The sequence below is a fragment of the Trichoplusia ni genome, chromosome 5 (assembly GCF_003590095.1).
Source record: "Trichoplusia ni isolate ovarian cell line Hi5 chromosome 5, tn1, whole genome shotgun sequence".
In the NCBI taxonomy this organism is placed as follows: Eukaryota; Metazoa; Arthropoda; class Insecta; order Lepidoptera; family Noctuidae; genus Trichoplusia; species Trichoplusia ni.
Window position 1 is genome coordinate 11,302,016 of NC_039482.1, and position 19,476 is coordinate 11,321,491.

Sequence of the window (19,476 nt, forward strand, 5' to 3'; positions counted from 1 at the left end):
TTCGGATTTCTCGTTTTTTTGTGCGTTCCAATGTACTCACCAAGTGTAAACTTGCCTAATTAAGTTAATTTAAATTAAAAAGTATTGTCACCTGCAACTAAACTGCTTTCAATTTTAATTTATAATCCTCATAAAATATTTTCTAATGTCAATAATTCCTACTTCGTATCTGTAGCACAATGTTTATCTCTCTGAGTTACATCAAAATTTACGATCGACAGCTGATTGGACGTAAACGGAACGTAGAATTTTGACAGTATTCTTCAGGCCGATTGATTTGTCGATTATTGTTTCGATGTATTATTTTAATTAATTATTTTTCTCGATATTCTAGAATGAAAATATAAAAACGAGTGATTGAAATTGTTTGGATTCCATTGAAAAGTTTTGGCTTCTGCTTAAAATGGGTGTATGAATGAGTCCAAGGCACCGGTTGCAAAAATGTCTGTCCCTGACGATCAGGACGATTTCATATTTCGTCCGCAGCAGCATTTAGATGCAAAGTGGTTAAATCCAGATTTTCAAGAAGCTCTTCATAATCCCGATGCCTTGTGTACTCTGTTCAATAGCCTCTTGCAAGATAGAGAAATTTATTTTGACGCCGGAAATGGTCTCGTAAATGGTGCTGGAATTACTGCTAAACTTGGTGATAGTGGAAAATATTATTGTGGTCTTAGGGTAAGTTCGCTATCTTTGTATCATACCCTTTTTTATGTTCATGATTAACAAATGACCAGTTGCTACAACATAGTTTATTTGTAAATAATTTGATAGAGAGCATGGTATTTTCTGAACAATGAAATATTTTTTTTCTATAGATATTGACTTGCACATGCTGTGATGGACTGTGTGGTCCACACTCAGGGTGTGCTTGTCCATCCTGTAGTGCTTTGTCAGCTGAGGAGGAACTAAGAATCTCAATCCAATCCAAAGTAGTGGCACCATCACCATCACATCAGATTATTGATGATCTAAAATGGAAACAAGATCCAGGTAAATCTTCATGTTATGCATGTAACTATGTATATACTAAACTTTTTAAAATGACTATGCACTAGATTTTTCTTTGTTGTCTTCTTTTCAGCAGTGGGTCATTCACCTCAGACAGCCAGACATAAGCCTACATCACCCTTTATATGTAAAATGAACATTCATTTTCATTCTATTCTCAGGGTTTTTAAAGTAATTGTTTTGTTTACAAACAGGTCCAGAATGCTTGCAAAGTTTAATGGAGTCCCTAGTATGGGAGCAGCGTGTTAGAGCTATCAACACTGCAGTCAGCTGTCCATTTATATCTCAAATCCGTCGTTTAATAGTGCTGTGCAATAGACACCTTGTAGCTGTTATTAGGTATGATATGAATATTTATAAAGTTATTTTATCAGACTTATATGTTTTTAATAATTTGATTGAGGCTCCAGCAATGAAGAAGGATTTTTCCATGGGACTTGAGTCCTGTTATAAATTGAATAAAATTGGTCAATAAATTCTGTCTTTTAACCTGATAAATGGAGCTACTTTTGCATTTATATTAAAAAAGAGAGAATAAAAACTTAACTATCTAAAAACAAAAAACTCTAAGTTTTTTGTTCTAATTCTCTCTGTTATTTTATTTGTATTTTAATTAGCTACTTGTGTTGTCTTTTAATTCTATGGATGTTATATCTGAAAATTAAGTTTTATTATTATTATAAAGGCTTGATTATGTGTAAATAATTCACTTTCAGAGATCAAAGTCAGAACAAAGAAGTAAAGAAAGTGAAACTAGATAAGAAGCCACCGCATGCAGTTAGCAATAGGGCTTTAAGCAATGTTGTGGCCACTTTGAACAAGCCAGGAGATGTCAGTACTGAGGCCCAGGATGAAGTTGAGGAACATACTGATGACTCTGAAAGGTAAGGATTTTTTACATTTTGACAATATAATAATTTAATTAAGTTCCTGTGTGTTTATCTCTATTGATAAATCTATAGCAAACAGAATATCAGAATCATCATAGGCTGTTTAACATAATGCTATTTAACATAATGCCTTAAGTGATGAGGAATGAATTTTAAACCATGGGAAGACACCTTTGTGCACTCATTTAAGGGTTTGGAAGTCCAAATATTTATTTATTTCATCATATCTTGTCTGCAGGTCAAAGTCTTAATGTCTTTCAACAAATAATAAGTTTATTTGTTTGAATGTCATTAGTATATATAGATAAGTATTGTACATAGATATGTATACTTTGCATATGCTTAGTAGTATACTAGTAAATAGATAAGGCCTAAAGACCCCTTTGATATATTTTGAGTTTTCTTTTTTTTTCTTTTCTTAAGTGGTTTTGCAACTGTTCTTGTTTTGGGTTGATAAATGATGCAAAAACAAATAATGCTATTGATATAAAATAACCAAAATTCCTATTTCTTATAGTCTATTTCATATATGTATGATGACATGCTGTATATAACTACAATATGTATAATAAAATTTTACTATTTGTTGAATGCATACAAACTATACATATTTGTTAAAAGAATATCCATTAGGATTTGGTATGTTATAACTGTAAGAATGAGTTAGTCAATTATTACAAAAATCGTTTAATATTCAATTTCATGAAAGAGGATGTGCAAAATTTGCAATAACATGCAACAACTTCAAATTTTTTTTAACAATTTTACAAAAACAAAACCTGCCTTATATTGTTACTGATCATCATCACCTCTTGTCTCTTGCCCTGTGCATCCTGCATGGTTTGAAAATGTTTCGAAATAGTGGTGATTATGGTAATGAACAACATCATCATATCAACCTAGCCTTGAACATTTATTCATTCTTCAACCATCCCTTTTGGTGATGATATTTGTGAATCAGTCTAATTCGCAAGACCATTTCAGTGCCATCGGTCTAGCCCGCGTCGGCGCCCGCGCAGCTCTCCGCCTAGCTCTCTCCCTCGTCCGCCGCGCGTGGCGTTGCGGTGAAGACGCCGATGTATGTTCCGCGTTACTCCGCGACGCCCTGGACGCTGTTCGAGCGCTACCCGACGCTGGCTTGTTCGCTGGCGCGGGTACTACACATGCGCCCCGATCGCAGAAGATATGGGCTGAGGTAGTCGATAGTGCGGCGAAGTTTTTGCATCAGGTTGTGATTGGGTAAGATTGTTTGCGGTCTAGTTTTTATTTATGTTAGTTTTGAAATTTATAAATATCCGTAGTTACGATTCTACTATTGTCGATCCCCAGTATTCTATCAATTACTAAATAATATCGATTCCGAGTGTAAGTAAATACAAGTTTGACTGATGCGACACAATGAACGAAAGATTCGTTCATGTGTGGCATCAGTTCAAGAGAAATGAATAATGCTCACATAGTAAACCAACAGCAACTTATTTGTTAAATATAATTGTACAGTGTATCTAAAATAAATAAAGCCTAAATTAACTTTTTTACAACAGGGAAGTAGGTTGTAACGTCCCGCAAGGAGATTGGCGAACATCTCTCTGTGTTTGGGTCGAGCTGTGTGCCAGGAGAGCTGAACTTCCCGCATTGCTGAAAGCTGCCGATGTTCTAGTCACTTTACCTCCTAAGCAGAAACGACAGCCGGATAATAGGTAATTCTACAAAAAGTTTTAATACACGTTTTTGGACACTTTAGTGTCCAAAATAAAAGAACATGATACTTAAAGTTTACCTTTGTTCCAGAATAACCTTAGAAGAATGCACTGCACCGTTAGGTCCATTTTTAAGACGAATGGCTAAAGTCCCTGCGCCTAATCCTATCAACGCTAGCGAATCAAGTGACAGTAATGCTACAGAGAAATTCCTCAAGTAAGTACCAATTCAAGAAAAACGTGCTGATCCAAAACTGGTCTTATTCCGATAGTTTAAGTCTTAATTTGCAGTGTATTTAAATATTCCTTTTTTTTAAGGGATTTGACCATACCTAGTGGCGATGGATTGATGGGTGTAAGGAAAGCTGGTATCGCACTGCTCTGTCACCTAGACAGACTAGGAGCGCCATTGTTGCCACCTTTAAAAGGGTTTGTCACAGTAAGTTACTCATATATATATTACTATTAATATATGTCCTATGGGTTTCGTATTGCATTTCATACTTTATGCTTGTTCATATTTTAGTGTACAGAATCAGCTCAAGAAGTAGTATCAGTGGGTGCCGGTCCTATTCATATGGGAACCCTAAGGATTCAACAAATAGCCTGTGCTGAGAAAATTGCCTTACTTCTGACACAAGATGGCGTTATTTACAGTCTACCATATGACTCAACAACACCACAGCTAGTTCCAGGTAAGTTAAATGCACAATAATAATTTTAAAGTAAACTGCACATCAGTAGTAACACTTAGTTACCAAAATGTTAAATCTGTTGTAAAAGAACTTGTAATCAAAGTAATCCAAATTCAAACCATATTTTTTCATTCGGTTCTTCCAAACCTTCCGATATTCAAACCGGTTTAAGTGTTACCACTGATATGCGGCCTTAATAAATAAAACTGAAGCAAATTTCTTGATATAAATCTGTCCCTACATAGCGCATGACTGTAGTTTACTTTTAGTTATCTCCCCAGGTCTGGAGAGTAAGACTATTATCCAGGTGTCGTGTCACCCGGCGGGGCGGCACTTCCTGTGTTGCTCGGCGTGCGGGGGCTCGTGGTCGTGGGGCTCCGGCGAGGACGGCCGCCTCGGCCACGGCGACACCGCGCCCCGGGACGCGCCCGCGCACTTACATCACCTCGCACATCATGAGGTGGTGCGAGTATCTGCGGGGGCAACTTGTAGGTGAGTGTCCTGCAAACTCATGCTGAAAAAGGTGTAGTGTAATATTTGAGATTCCTCCCCTTCCATTCCTCAGGTGTAGGCCGAATTCGTAATGGTTTTTTTGCCAGTATAGAGATTCAATTTTAAAAGGGCTACAAAGAAATATAAACGTTTCTATATCGCCTGCTATATTAAATATGTAGGCTTATATTATTCTAAAACTACAAAATTCATAAATGTAATATTTATTTTGTGATTATACATTATGTATCTTAAAAACCTGTTCATTCGCAGTGCTGTGATTACATCTCGAGGCGCCCTCTACACGTGGGGTCGTGGTCTACAAGGCCGTCTCGGTCACGGCACCATCGAGAACTGTCTCACGCCGCAACCTGTTTCCTTTAACGCACATAACATCGAACGCGTCATCGATGTCGCGTTAGGTAAGAATAGCGATAGCATATATAGAAATTATCAAATGTTAAATACTTAGAGAAGTTAAGTTTTCTTCCAAAAAAAACATGTTGATAGCCTTTTTAACTGTTTCATGGCATACATTTTTATTTCTACATAAACTACAAAAACCCAACCATTCAAGTTAATCGATATGCAAAAAAGTAGGTTGCCCTCAAGAAAATTATTTAGATCGCCTTTCTAAATTATTCACAATATATTTTTTTTCTAAAGCCTACACGAAACGACTGAAAGCAACCATTAATTTATCTTTTAATGTAGATTAATAGTAAAAAGTCGACTAAAAAAATTATGATTTCACTGGTAAAATAAGTCCACCATATCTACCTATAGGTTGGGGTGAATCCCAAACCCTATGCTGTACATGGGAAGGCGCAGTGCAAGTGTTTGGCGACACCGAGGGTGGTGTTCCGCGGACCCTTACAACCTTATCGTGTTTACGTATAACTCGCGTCTACACCGGCGAACATTGGCATGCCGCCCTTACTGACACGTAAGTGTTCATCTAATATGGACTTTAAGAACCATAGCGTTAAGTTCATTCTCCTATGTATATTATTAATGTCGTATGTCTATTTTGCAGTGGACAAGTGTACACATGGGGTAAAGGAGAAGGTTATCGGTTAGGTCATGGCAATACAGAATGCGTTAAAGCTCCTAAACTATTGGAAGCGCTACAAGGTAAGAATTTTGACACACACATTTAATACAACAAATTTATGTGAAGAAAAGTTACTATTGATTGACGTACTGAGAATAAGATTAACCAAACAGTTCATTTCTTTCTTAGATGTTTTGTTCGTTTTATTTATTGTCCTTTAAATTACTTTTATCCGCAGGTGTAAGAGTGGTAGATCTCAGTCTAGGCGCGGCTCACGGCGTTGCGTTGACAGCAGAGGGCGCTTTGTACGCGTGGGGCACACACGAACGCGCTCAGATCACTCGCCAAGAGCCGCAGTTGTTACAAGTACTCAACCCATCGTTTAAAGCCAATGGTATGTTATGTAATATGATATGTTGTGTTTTTTGTTGCCAATAAGAGGTATTTTCAGCTGACTTAAAAAAAATGGATTTTCTCAATTCGTCTGTATTTTTTCGTTTTTTCCTCAGAAACGTATTGAATTAACCGATTTAATTGATTACTACATTCATTTCTCTTGCACTTTACGTTGATGTGTATTAGCTTTTAATATAAGGCCAGTGATAATTGTTTCGTAGACGTTAATTATTTTGTCAACATTTTATTATTCTGACCCATACAGTAAAATAGATGATTTCGATTCTTTTGCAGGTGTTTCAAGCGGTCCAGGACATATAATAGTGTGGAGTGAAGAGAGCCCAAGAGATTTACCGTCTTCCATGCCCTTTGTCATTGATTTATCTGATAATACTTTCAAGTAAGTTTTTAAATATGTATGTTACTACTTTAAACGTGCATAATCTTCTCTTCGCCAAACAACCTTACATATAATATTTTGTGTTATTTCAGACTTTTGGAGAGATTGTTAAGAATAGTCGTGGAACAAAGCAGTACGGCAACAATATCGGAAGTTGAATGCATGGCTATATCCTGTTTGAATTTATTGAGGCTACAAGTGAGTACATGTGGATATGACTTAAATGATTGTGAAACTGAAGTAAGGAAGGATTAAATTACGTAGCGGGGGATGTCTGGCAAAAAAAAATGGGCCTGTGTTATAAACGTGTCATGTAATAGGCGTTCCCCAAGTTGTTCCGGAAACAAGTGATATTTTGTGTTCCATTTTTTTTGCTGAAATTATGATATTGTCCAAATAGATGCGTTTATTGGAAATGAATACAAAAAAAGCCTTTGCCCAGCTGGGGAACAGTAAAAGCTAGATAACTAAATAAATAACAATCATATTAATATTTTTTGTTCTAGGTGCAAGCCTGGCAATGCTCTCGTGGCCCAGAGCCAGAAGAATGTGAGACTGAAGCCCGTTCGTGGTGTAACGGGGTCCACACGGCCCTGGTCTCGCTGGTGGAGGGTCGCGCGGGCGCCAACGCGGCGGCCGCGGCGAGGCGCGCCCTGGCCGCCGCCTGGCCGCTGCTGCTGCCCACGCCGCAAGTGCGGGCGCATCATCTCATCACGTTACTGCCGCAAGGTAATGTACAATGGATAGTTAGGGGTAGGACTTAAATAAAGAAAAATTAAAAGAATTATATTTTAAATTAACTAGAGATCAATTAAAAAAGAACCCACCGACAGTAAGGTCTGTCACACTCACAACTTTCAAATTGCTCGATCGTTTTTTATCACACATGTCTATGAACTCGCACTAAATTGGAAACGCTCAATCCGTTCGAGAGCTATGATGCCACTGACAGACAGGCACGTCAAATTAATCACACCTCTTTTTGCGTCGGAGCATAAAACGCTACTCATAAAAAGTTAAAAGGCACATTGAAATTTGATAACGGTCTGATCGTTTTTTTTTTCTTTTAATTTAGTTTGTTTTGTATCTCTTTTCACTATGAAATATGTTCCCTTGTTATAATGCCTCGTTCGGTATCATGACAATCTTATTGCACCAAGCCTTCAAGAGTAAAACTGACTTACAACTTTATTACCCCATCTAAAAATGTAATATCCGCAGGTTCAGTACCAGCGAGTGCAGGCGCACGATTCATGACGGAACTCCTGGTGTGGTCGTTACTCGGCGGCGGCGGGCTGCGGGACGCGCTCAAGAATGCCCTGCAGGCGCACTCGACTGATGCGTACAATCATTTGCTGCTTGATGTGTAAGTGGACTTTGTGTTAATTGTTTAGGTTTAAGGATAACACGGAAATACGGAAGCATCATTATGTCACAATATAGAATTTATGAAGTAAGACATACCCAAGAACATACAACAAAAATAAAAATAATCAGCTAGAGAAACATAGTGTAGAAAACAATAACTATAAATATGTATTTTTTTAACAGCATTTATATTTTAGCTTATTGTTTAACACATATTTATTAATTATCAAAAAAAACCTTAAATCATGCGCATACTAATTATGAGTTAGCACAATTTTATTTTTACGACATCTGTACACAAATTAATTAAGCAAGCGAAAATCGTTAAGCGTTGCAGAATATTTTTTAAATTTCAATTCTTACATTAAATCAACAACATTTTAAGATAATTGCCGTAATTGGTTGTTAAGACCGCCGTTGTAATTAAATGAAATTAATGTAAAAGTACATTTTCAGAGATTATGATCAAGTCGATATAATAACGGGACAACGTGGACCGCCGCCTAAAACATCTGATGACCCTGAAAGTGTGACAGGTAATACTACTAATTATATTGTAAACCTTATTGTATTAAACTTAAAGTTCATTATTAAACACGCACAATTTTGCAGGTTGTACTGAAGAATACCAACTAAGTAATGCAGCAGCTACAGATAAAGGAGCTTCCGTCCCACTTATGCATTTGGTAAGATTATACAACTTATTTAAATGTATTGTATACTATTAATTGACTTTGAAATGTTTGTCTTGGTAAAAATAACAAACTGTATTTTGATTAGTAAGGTGATTAAGTGTACCCAGCAAACATTAAAATCGAAGCCAAATCCCCTATCCCCTTATCCCCTTATCCATCATCACAAGGTCCCTGAATGACGTACTGTTTTCGTACAGGTTATGCATTTGATTCGCAACACATCATGCCAAACACAGATGCATATAAACGCTATCATGCACGGCGATACAAGCAAGACTGACGATCCAAAGAGCCACGATACCGTGAGCCCTAGCTGTGATTTACTTATACGGTTTCAAAGGTAAGCCTGATGAATAACTACTAACTTACGTGTAAAGGTGCTCATAATTGTAATTCCGATCCTACATACAAAGGTCACAGGCTTTTTCTCTCATAATATTTTTTGGACAGTCACTTTTCTTAAAATTTTCGAAGTCAAATTAACCTGCTCTGCGAGAAAATCCCGATTGTCCACCTCAATTAGCGTGTGGCTACGTGAATAATTTTCTTATGCTTAATATCAATTGTGTACTTCAGACTCCTACCATATGAAGGAGCATTCATGACGCTTCCTTGCCACAGAAAATTTTAACCGTATTTTTATATAAATCCTATTTTTTTCTTACAATTTTACTTACTTTACCACTTCTTTTATTTATTTTTCTCTAGGTTACTATTCTGCGAGGCGATGTGGACGCGCGGCGGCCGCAGTACTCGCGGCGGCGTGCGAGTATTACTCACGCAGTACATAGAGTTGCTCGCCGAACACGTTCAGTCGACGCTCGGCTCCTTCTCAAGGGCGGTGCATCGAGCTGATAACACGCAGCTCGTGTCGCTCTGTGATCTCATTACAGCTGATATTGTTGGTAAGAAGTTGGATGTTGCTTTACTGTCATATATGAAATTGTCAATGACTACTTAATTTATAGATGCACATGCCTTTCCCTTCCTCTTTGAAAGACTGTTATCGTAGCGAAAATTGTCTTTGCCGGTCTTAGAGTAAAACTATCCATGATTGATATACTTCATGAAGATCAAATACAAATACAAATCCACTTTATTACACATCAAAAGAAAACATTTGATACAGTAAATAACGTAAAGTGTACAATTGTAAAGTATGTATATCAATTAAGTTTTTAAAGTTTAGCCGTGAAAGTATTACTGACCGGAAGACCAATTTACTTTCAGCTTTTATATAAATATCATGAGTCTAAATTTCTACCTGAAAATATCTCTTTTATCAATTGTAAGCCTCTTTAAGACCAAGAAAAGAATCTACTCCACTAAAATTATCATACAATTCCATCAGGTCGTGTAGTAAGTGAGCTAGGGGCGTGGCTATGCGCGTGCGCATCCCGTTCTCCTATCGTCCTGGCCGACTCTACCAGCTCTCTAGTCAAGATAGCCCGCGCGTGTGATGACGCGGCCAAGTCTCTGCCGTCCGCCGCCAAGCTTGATGCAGACCTGCTCGGCTGGCCTGGACTCCTATCGAGGAAGCATCAATTGAAAAACAGTATTATTCGCAAGTAAGTTTTGTGTGTCTTATTGTAATAATGGTTGTATCCAACTGGACACGATAGTTTATTATGTTTTCAATTATGTTCCCAAAAACTATTTCGTTTTTCTTTCCACAATATGTACTTCCTTGACGCGTCATCCCTCTTCTACGAGCAATTTGAACTGTGATTAAGTCTGTTTCTTGACGCCTATGCAAATGACCAATGCCGTTTTGGGCTCCTAAAGCATTTCAAAAAATATTTGATATAACATATGTTTCCATATTTTCAGATGTGATATCCAAAACCATACTAAGGAAGGTGGATCGTGGGTGATAATAGCAGGTCACGTGTTCGACGTAGAGAACTTCGAGTGCGACAACGCGAGTACAGTGGAAGCGATACGGAAGCTTCGCGGATGCGATGCGACCGCCACTATGAGTATAGAACCACACGCCGCTTACCTGTCGCAGGTCACTGAGAAATGCGTGGGAATGTATGCTGATCAGATATATAGTTTTATGTGCCAGGTAAGATGATTTTACTTAAGGACAGTTTTCTATAATTGCTGTTAATTATTTTACTTAAATGTTTTGTGTATCAAAAACTTCATACCCAGCAGATGTTGATTTGAGGCTGAAACATTTAGGTACCAATCCATTTTTACTAGCCGATAAACAGGGTTATTTTTCAACGACCCGTCAAATTTTGACAATACGATCTTAACAGCGATTGCAAAATATGCATTGAATATAAATGTTAAATACACTAATGGTATTATGCAAATGCATTTTAAAATGTACAAAATGGATATGTCCAACTACTGTACTACTCTACCGTATTCACTCTTGTCTTCGGCAATAATGACGGTTAAAATCCATTAAAATTGCATATCGATGGATATCGAGCTTGTTTTCTTAAACCACGCTTAATTATCAGTTTCTTTCATATTTAAATTACATTCCTTTGTTACTCATTCTTAGGAAAGTGCATCAAGTCTCCGCACCTACCACATATTATCGACGTGCGCGTTCAACGTGGCCTTAGGTCTGACGCAGTGCGGGTCTCGCCTCGCGCGCTCTCTGCCTGTACAACAGGCTGAACGTGATGCTGCGCCTTATGCTACTGCTATGTTCTTGAGAGGAGGGTTACAGGTTAGTGTGATACATTAGGATTATTGGTAGTGTTCTTGTATAATATAGTTTTTGTCATGGCGACTGTTGGCCAAATATTTGTATTTTTAATACAACGATTTTTTATAACGAATAAAGAACGGCAAAATGACTTTGGTTCTTAAAATTGACAAAAAAACTTAGTTTTACGCTAAACATAAACCCAATACACCTTTATACTATTTAAACTATTAAATACTCATATCACAAACACTTCTTATACCCAGGACTCGCAACTAACAAACCCCTTCGACGAGGAGAAGGCGGAAGCCCGCAGTGGTTCGTCAACTGGCGGCAACAGTCCCGCAGGCGACGTCCCGCTCCCGTCCCGCACGGTGCGGCCGCCGCGCCCGCCGCCGCGCGTCAATGTGGCGCAGGCGCCCGCCAGGGCCGAGGCACTGTTATACGCACTTGCCGAGTCCAAGTTACATGTGAGATGATTGATTTTGAACTTAATATTATTGAGGAATAAGTTATTCAGTAAATTATGCTAAATGAGAATACTCGAAACGAAAAATTATTGCTACTCCCGCCCTCAAAAGAGGAATATTGTAGTAGATTCAGTAGATTGTGCCTTGCTTTCGGTTGTTAAAGGTTTCTCGGTAAATCGTCATTAAGGGAAACTCAAACTCTCTTGACCCCGCCTTTGTGGCTGAGTGGTTGAGGTCCAAAGCCTAAGGGTCGTTCATCGCATAAGACAAGCTTTTGTGTGATCCGCAAATGCTTGTCTTGAGTCTGGTTGTCTTCGCGCCTATGACCTGAATGTTTGTGAAAACCCTCGCGACATTAGGAATGAATTCCTTGCTGCGGGAGTCGTTTTTGTAAGAACCATAAAATAAATATTTTCGTGAATCTTTCCTGCCCCTAGGATCCACTAGCACTACACCTATGGTGGGCGTGCGAGAGGCGCGAAGGTTGCGCGCCACACTTTCCCCCGGAACATCCTCTAGAGGAACTGCGGAGAGCGTTGCTAGCAGCTCTATTATACCACGCTGGATTGAAAGAACATGCTCTCGCTACTGCCATGGCTGGTGAGTACTGCTTATGCTGCTATTGTCTTTTTTTTAGGCGATTTTAAGAGGAAGCGTAATGAAGATAGAAAATAAATCTATTTTTTTCTTATTTGCTAAATAAATATTGAGAGAAAATATTTACCTGCATCCGGTTAGCCTAGATGCCGATTGAACCCTAGTTGCTAAAAGGCTAGGCAGATAATAAAGAGATACAAATAGTTAAATAACATTTTTCATCTATACTTTATCATGGTTCTGAAATTGTATTTTAGAAATGGAGAAAGGTGAAGTGAAACTGTCGCCAGCGATGTCTGAAATAGTGAAGGCAGTCCAGCAAAGTAAATGGACTCTAATGCGAACTAGACAACAGCTCTCTCGTGGTTATAAAGAGGTACGTTATCATACTAACTTGAAAGTACGTGCAATAATTTTTGTATATATGTATATTAATAAAATTTTATTATTAAAATTGTACTAGGTGTGTGCTGCACCTTTGGAAAGGGCAAGGTTCTTATTACACGACGTTCGTGCGGCGATTTCGCCAGCCGTGTCCTCGTTGTCTGCACGACCACCGGCTCATCAGCCACCCACAGCCAAGAAAATATTCCAGAAAGTTATGCGAGCGGCTAAGACTCCTGGTTTCAATAAATGGTAAGATTCCCTCGTCAAATGAGAGATGATATGTCAATAACAGCAAATTTTATTTTATTGTGTCATTATATTGTGTTTCCAGTTTTGAAACCACAAAAGATCTCAGAAATAGACAGAACAGTCTAAGCAAAAGTATGTTCAAAGCAACAGGCAGCTTACTACAGGGCGACGCTCTCCTTATAAAGTCAACTATAGGACAAACTTCCAAAACTCCAGATGATGCCCCAAGCATAATCATTGAACACACTAAAGGGCGCAACGAGACATCCGTCGTCACCTCCAAAGATACACATAACAGATCCAAAGTTACCTTAAAAGTTAAAGATAAGCCTTTAGAGAAAGATTTAAAGAACGCGTCGAATAACGATGACATGAAAAATGATGGCCGCGGTGACAGAGACAAGGAAGATGGTCCAGATAAAGAGTATGATGATAAGACACCGACAAACGAGATGTCCATCAGCTCGATTAACGATATAACCGACAACTCGATTCTAAAAGAATCGATCGAAAGTGAAAAGCAAGTGATGATGCTGGCTGATGATCTGAAGACTGATTTGATTATGGCTGATGAGGAGAAAGATGATGATAATTCGGAAAGGAATAAGTTTGTCAATGCGTGGGTTTTCTAGGCTTGCGTGTGACGAGAAAGGTACCATTAAAAGTCTAAATTACCGATATTGTATAACTGTTTTCGTCAGTTAGTAAAGTTATTTATCAATTTCAGATTTATATTGGTTGTTAGAAGAAGTAACTCAAGAGCAACAAAACTTGACTGTAGCTATAATAGATTTTGTGATGACTGAAGAAACCTGTGATATAGACATACTTAGAAGAGCGTTATATTGTCAGGTATACTTCACTCCTATAGAAATATCTCATAAAAACATGTTTTAGGAACTTTGACTTTGAATATTTTGTATATTTCCAGATCCAAAGAGCTGAAATAAGACGAAACGGTTACTCAATGATAAACAGTATTCTGCACTCGTCTCAAACGTTATCTGAAAGCGTGAAATACGCCGCCCTGGCTGGTCTATTAGGCGCTTGTTTGTCAGACGCAGTACCATACGTGCCACTCAAACCCACTATACCTTTAACTCACCCGCTTATAGGGATAGAGTCTGTGATACCATACTCGAAGTACATGGTTCTATTAGAACGGTCTAAGTTGATGAATTACATACTGATAGAGTTGAAAGCGAGGGTTTTGGAAGGTGAACAGACTCAGACGTTGCCGCTGAAGACGAGTGCGAACTGCGGAGCCCATGCGTTGTTGAATAGACCTTCGAGAGCAAGGTTTGTGGAAATTAAAACTCAATAAACTAGTGTTAATCGAAGCTTTATGATAAAGCAGTAAGGTTCATTTTTGCATTTCCATTATCTGTAGTGAACACATTCCGTTTCTAGACGACGTTTTCTTTAAGTCAAAAAACTGTTATGTCATATTGGCAAAAAAAAAATGTTTTTAACAAAATTCGTTCAGTCAACGGTGGGCTACAACAGTCTGAATATAATGATTCTAAAAAAGTCTTTATTTTCAGATTCTTGATAACTTTCCTATCACTTCTGATAGAAGGATGTCAAGGTCCCGAACTAGAGCAGCTTATAAACGGTGGCGCCCTCAGCTCGAGTTGAAAGATTTTCGGGTTGACTAAAAGTTAAATTATGAAATTTTGATTTTTTTTTTCGTTTTTCTTAAAGATGGAATTTAATTGTAACTTTTATTTTTAAGGTATGTATTACCATGTAATTAATTAAATTATTATTTGTAAGGTACCAACTAATATTTATATCAAGGCACTCAAAAACACCTTAATGAGGTTCATCTTTAAAAAAAAATATAAATACACAATTATTAAAAAAAACTCTTATTTAAACCAGACATAACCTTAGGCAATTATACATTAAACATTTTTTTCCCTTCAATTAGTAATTCCAAGAAACTTAAAAAACTATTTAAACGAAAGTTTCCCTACGATGGCAAACTTAGCTATAAAAACAACATGTTACAACATGTAGGCTTACTAAACATTATTATCTAGTATCTCCATTAATTATTTGTATATAATATTCGCTGTATTATATTTTCCCTTGGAATTATATATTTATTCTATTTAAAGCATAACTGAGCGTAAATTTTGTAGACTAGTTGTTGCGCGCGACTTTTCCCGTGTGAAATGAAGATACGAGGCAGGATTTTACTATACAAATCGGTTAAATAGATTGAGAGTTATCATCATCATCATCATCGGCCTAGCCTTTTCCCAACTATGTTGGGGTCGGCTTCCAGTCTTACCGGTTTCAGCTGAGTACCAGTGCTTTACAAGGAGCGACTGCCTATCTGACCTCCTCAACCCAGTTACCTGGGCAACACGATACCCCTTGGTTAGACTGGCTGTCAGACTTTTCAAGCTTCTGACTACCTGTAACGACTGTTAAAGATGTAGGAATAACAGCCGGGACCCACAATTTAACGTGCCTTCCCGAAACACGGAGGAACTCGTTATGACAAAGATGGTCACCCATCTACGGACCAACCGCGTCAAACATAGCTTAACCTGTGATCGTTTCACTTATGGGGTTATAATAATAATAAATACATAGACATATACCTTACAGACTAACATAGATATTTATACAATAGTTGTTAGTATATATAGCTTAAATATTATAGCTATCGTGGGGCAGATATATTATAGTTATCGTGGGGCAGAATTTTAAAAACTAATAATGCAATATCTTGCAGTCACCAACTGGCCGCGGTACCATACAACAACAACAATTATGGTGTTATGTTCAAAGGTGATTTTGTGACAGATGCTAGCTATTTCACTTTTCTGAGGTAACATACATAAAAAAACATAATACGGACGAATTGAGAACCCCCTTTATAAAGTCGGTTGAAAAACCAACAGCCTGTTATAGAGGCAAGTGAACATTCATATAAGTACACTTACCGCTCGGGTCGTGCCCTAAATGTTTAGGTAAATGTGGCTTTGACTAATGCTGGTAGAAATTCTTGATTCATTTCTACTTTTTTAGCTTATAATGGGTAAATAATATAGACACGCGGTAGCGTACCAAGCCAAGTTCAAGGAAGAGAACTCACTTGCAGCAGTTGTGTAATATTATGGGACCAATTTGGAGCCACTTTAAAGTATTTAAAGTTCAAAAACTATTTTATATGAATTTCAAAATTTGACTCATATATTGAAGCTTGGAGATACATATGTGCTCCAAATTTTATTCCCATGTCAACTTCTTTGATCTAGACGACATACATAATCGCGTACAAACAACGCATACACAAAATTGGAGTTCTCTCAAATCGATTTTATTCAATCGCAAATATTCACAAATTGTGTGGGCTACTTAGTCAACCATACTTAGTTTCTTATCAATCAAAACTTACAAACAGACAAGAATATACCAAAATAACGATTAATGATAAAGTTTCTTTAAAAAATACAATAAATTAACATACAAAAGTACTTTTCTGTTGGTCCTCGTTAAATGTTTTTACTCTGTTTTGGTACAGATCAATCTCTTTGACAAGGCAGCTGTTCTCAAACTGGTTTTTCGTTTTACTAATTAGTTAGGCGATTAAAAAGATAATGCAATGATGTAAGAATGGTATTAAGGTATAATAAGAGTTCAATGTATGATGTTGCAATGTCTTATGTTAAATGAAAAAGGTCTTGTACCCGAAAATTAGCTTCTAATGTTTGCCTGTGTACTTTCTTTTAGGATTCCGTATCCAAAAGGCAAATAAATATTAAATAATTATTCAACTGTCTATCCATGGATCCGTGAGTCCATCACCAGGCTGTATTTCATGAACCGAGATAGGTAGATACTTGAATTTTTGACAGAATATGATGCTGTGACTATAATAAGGAATACTACAAATAATACATCGAAGTAAGGTAACGACTGTGAAGGTCATAAAAATGAGTGATCAATAAATTTGAGGACAACACCCATAGCCATTGTGTGCGACATGTCACGGGTCTTATGACTACATGTGTGACTTGATTTTTTATGAAACCAATATATTTACACAAAACACAGACTATTTCTTAGTTAATTTAAAAAAAAAAATTACAGTTTTGGACAATTTTATGTTTGTTTCCAATCAATTTAGTTAGTTACAAACATAAGCAACAGAGTTATTGTAAAATTTCATACAAATAAAGAATGCCCCATTTAAAGTCCATTCACACTTCCGCTACATTTGTGCCTTAAACGCTTCTCACGTATCTAAGATCAAAGAATTATTCATAATATTGGTACTAATTTATAAATATCACAACAGGCAAATTTTAACTTTATCTCAAGCAACACAGTGCATTTTTGAATGCAGTTTGTTTTAAGAAAATTCAAGTGACAAGTATGTGTGTGGTCCCTTACATCGTTAATACAATGGCGTGCAAAAAAATCGTACAACTTTCTGAATATTTCGCTAGCGTATGGTATTTTACTTGAATCTGAATTTTTAAGGTTTTTGAGATTGTAAGGATATTTTGGCTCAATTAAGTTAAATTTGTGAATATTTTTTATGCTTGATACTGAGAGGTATCGTATGATGAAATGTTGACAAGGTGATTGTATAACTATATCTTTTAGTTTGTCAATAATTTGATAAATTGGTAATCATCAAGTAATCAGCTTCATTATTTCCAATAAATCAGATAATATTAGCATGAAATAATTAAAACTTCTCATAGGACTCGAACCGGCGACTCCTGCTATATGCGCCAGTTGCTTTAATAACTAAGCTACTGTTACTGACTAAGAAGATGAGTTTTTTATTGACACGTGGTCAAGTCTTATGGCCGTCGCAGGCATTTTTTTTCATGTACCTATTTAATTCCAAAAGTTATCAGGGCTTTCTGCGTATTATAATAAAGAAGGTTATTATTATATTGCATTATTTTACTTTATTTTTGCAAACTGTTTTTGTTGATTTACATTAAAATATTTACAAACTAAAAAGATGTCATAGTTATTCAATTTAAAAGGCGTAGGTTTTATATATCGCGATCAAAGATGTTTCTTTATTTATAAAAGTAAATTGCTTTATCACAATAATGGCATATAGTTAGTACATCTAAGAAAACGATGTATTTTTTTTCATAGAATAATAATGTTTTTTTCAGCAATTTGTGTCATCATTACATGGTAAATAACAATCATTATTTATAATACTTTTACTAAACGCAGGTTAAATAAACTAAAGTTTTCAAAAATCTCATTTTGTATTGAATTTATTCAAGAAGGTCCGATTAGAATCCTTTCAATCTTCTCTCTCTTGCGCCAAGTTAATCTTAATAATAGATTGAAAATACAATAAACAGTAAAAAACTCACTAGCTTATAATATTTTAGTAAACAGTTCCTAGTTAAAAAATATATTATAAATTATTACTAAAATTTCTCACTTAAAATTAACGATTAAAATTCAGCAAATATTTCTGCACTAATTTTTAAAAACAAAGATGAAAGCGAACGCTGTTATGCCGCCATGGTGCCGGTTTGAACGGTTGACGAAGACAATTTATCATAATCAAGATTTGTACCAAACTGTCTGAAAGATACCGAACAAGTGGTGTCACTATACAAATATATCGAAAAAGGTTTATACATTTAAGAAGATAGTTTCATAAGTTTAAATATTTAGGTTTACTTTTTTCTAACAAATTTCAAATTGGTTTATAACTTAATTCGATTTTTTCCATGGTACCCATAAAGTTAAAATCAAAATCCGATTGCTGTCAGTCTGTTTGTCACCAGCCTGTAACTCATAAACAGTGATTTGACGTGACTTTTTTAAAGTGTATTTTTTCTGCCGTCATAGCCACAAATTAAATCAAGCCCGATGTTAAGCAACGCTAAGCAACAGCCTTCTGACGGAACACGGCGATTCTCAGTAACAGGGCTCCTTTTTACCCAGTATGTATGGACCCCTAAAAATACTAAAAAATTTAGATAAAGTGATAAGTCACATGACGAGTTGGCCTTGTTTAAACGTTTACGCTGCAAAACACAACATGAAGTTAACAATTTTTCCAAACTAATTTTACTGAGTTATGTTCAATACGTACCTTTTGAAATTGGGCACAGGGTTAGTACCCTGCACCCTTCGTTCCAGGGATGAACACGTCGTTTGTCTTCTATTATCAAAGTTCTGATAAAGACAGGATGGTCTGTTTTAAGTTCATTTTATTAAGACCGTTGTCGACGATCCGAGATTTTGTGGATAAGTCCGTAATTTGGTGTTTGACAAAATATGTTTAGTCTGTTAGACAGATCGAAGGAATATTGGATATGTATTTTTGCTTTTATCTCGGAAATAATAAATGATGGGGTTATAACTTACGAGTATAGTGAAGTAAAATC

The 19,476-nt window shown here is 36.7% G+C and overlaps 2 protein-coding genes across 2 annotated transcripts; both read left to right on the forward strand.

Moving 5' to 3' along the window:
* The first annotated feature begins 191 nt into the window (after positions 1 to 191).
* Positions 192 to 13,707, forward strand: LOC113493955 (probable E3 ubiquitin-protein ligase HERC2). Its single transcript, XM_026872004.1, has 30 exons — positions 192 to 678; positions 819 to 993; positions 1,206 to 1,350; positions 1,728 to 1,895; positions 2,886 to 3,140; positions 3,446 to 3,601; positions 3,693 to 3,818; positions 3,920 to 4,040; positions 4,128 to 4,296; positions 4,578 to 4,788; positions 5,062 to 5,210; positions 5,575 to 5,734; positions 5,825 to 5,922; positions 6,081 to 6,236; positions 6,533 to 6,638; positions 6,731 to 6,836; positions 7,145 to 7,367; positions 7,860 to 8,004; positions 8,463 to 8,542; positions 8,619 to 8,692; positions 8,899 to 9,041; positions 9,410 to 9,606; positions 10,053 to 10,269; positions 10,532 to 10,769; positions 11,223 to 11,393; positions 11,639 to 11,842; positions 12,280 to 12,442; positions 12,697 to 12,815; positions 12,903 to 13,075; positions 13,158 to 13,707. Exons 1-30 carry the CDS (start codon positions 412 to 414, stop codon positions 13,705 to 13,707), a joined length of 5,265 nt encoding a protein of 1,754 aa, XP_026727805.1. The 5' UTR covers positions 192 to 411.
* On the forward strand, positions 13,707 to 14,728 carry LOC113494492 (probable E3 ubiquitin-protein ligase HERC2). Its single transcript, XM_026872861.1, has 4 exons — positions 13,707 to 13,727; positions 13,803 to 13,927; positions 14,007 to 14,374; positions 14,620 to 14,728. Exons 2-4 carry the CDS (start codon positions 13,874 to 13,876, stop codon positions 14,711 to 14,713), a joined length of 516 nt encoding a protein of 171 aa, XP_026728662.1. The 5' UTR covers positions 13,707 to 13,727; positions 13,803 to 13,873; the 3' UTR covers positions 14,714 to 14,728.
* The last annotated feature ends 4,748 nt before the right edge of the window (positions 14,729 to 19,476 follow it).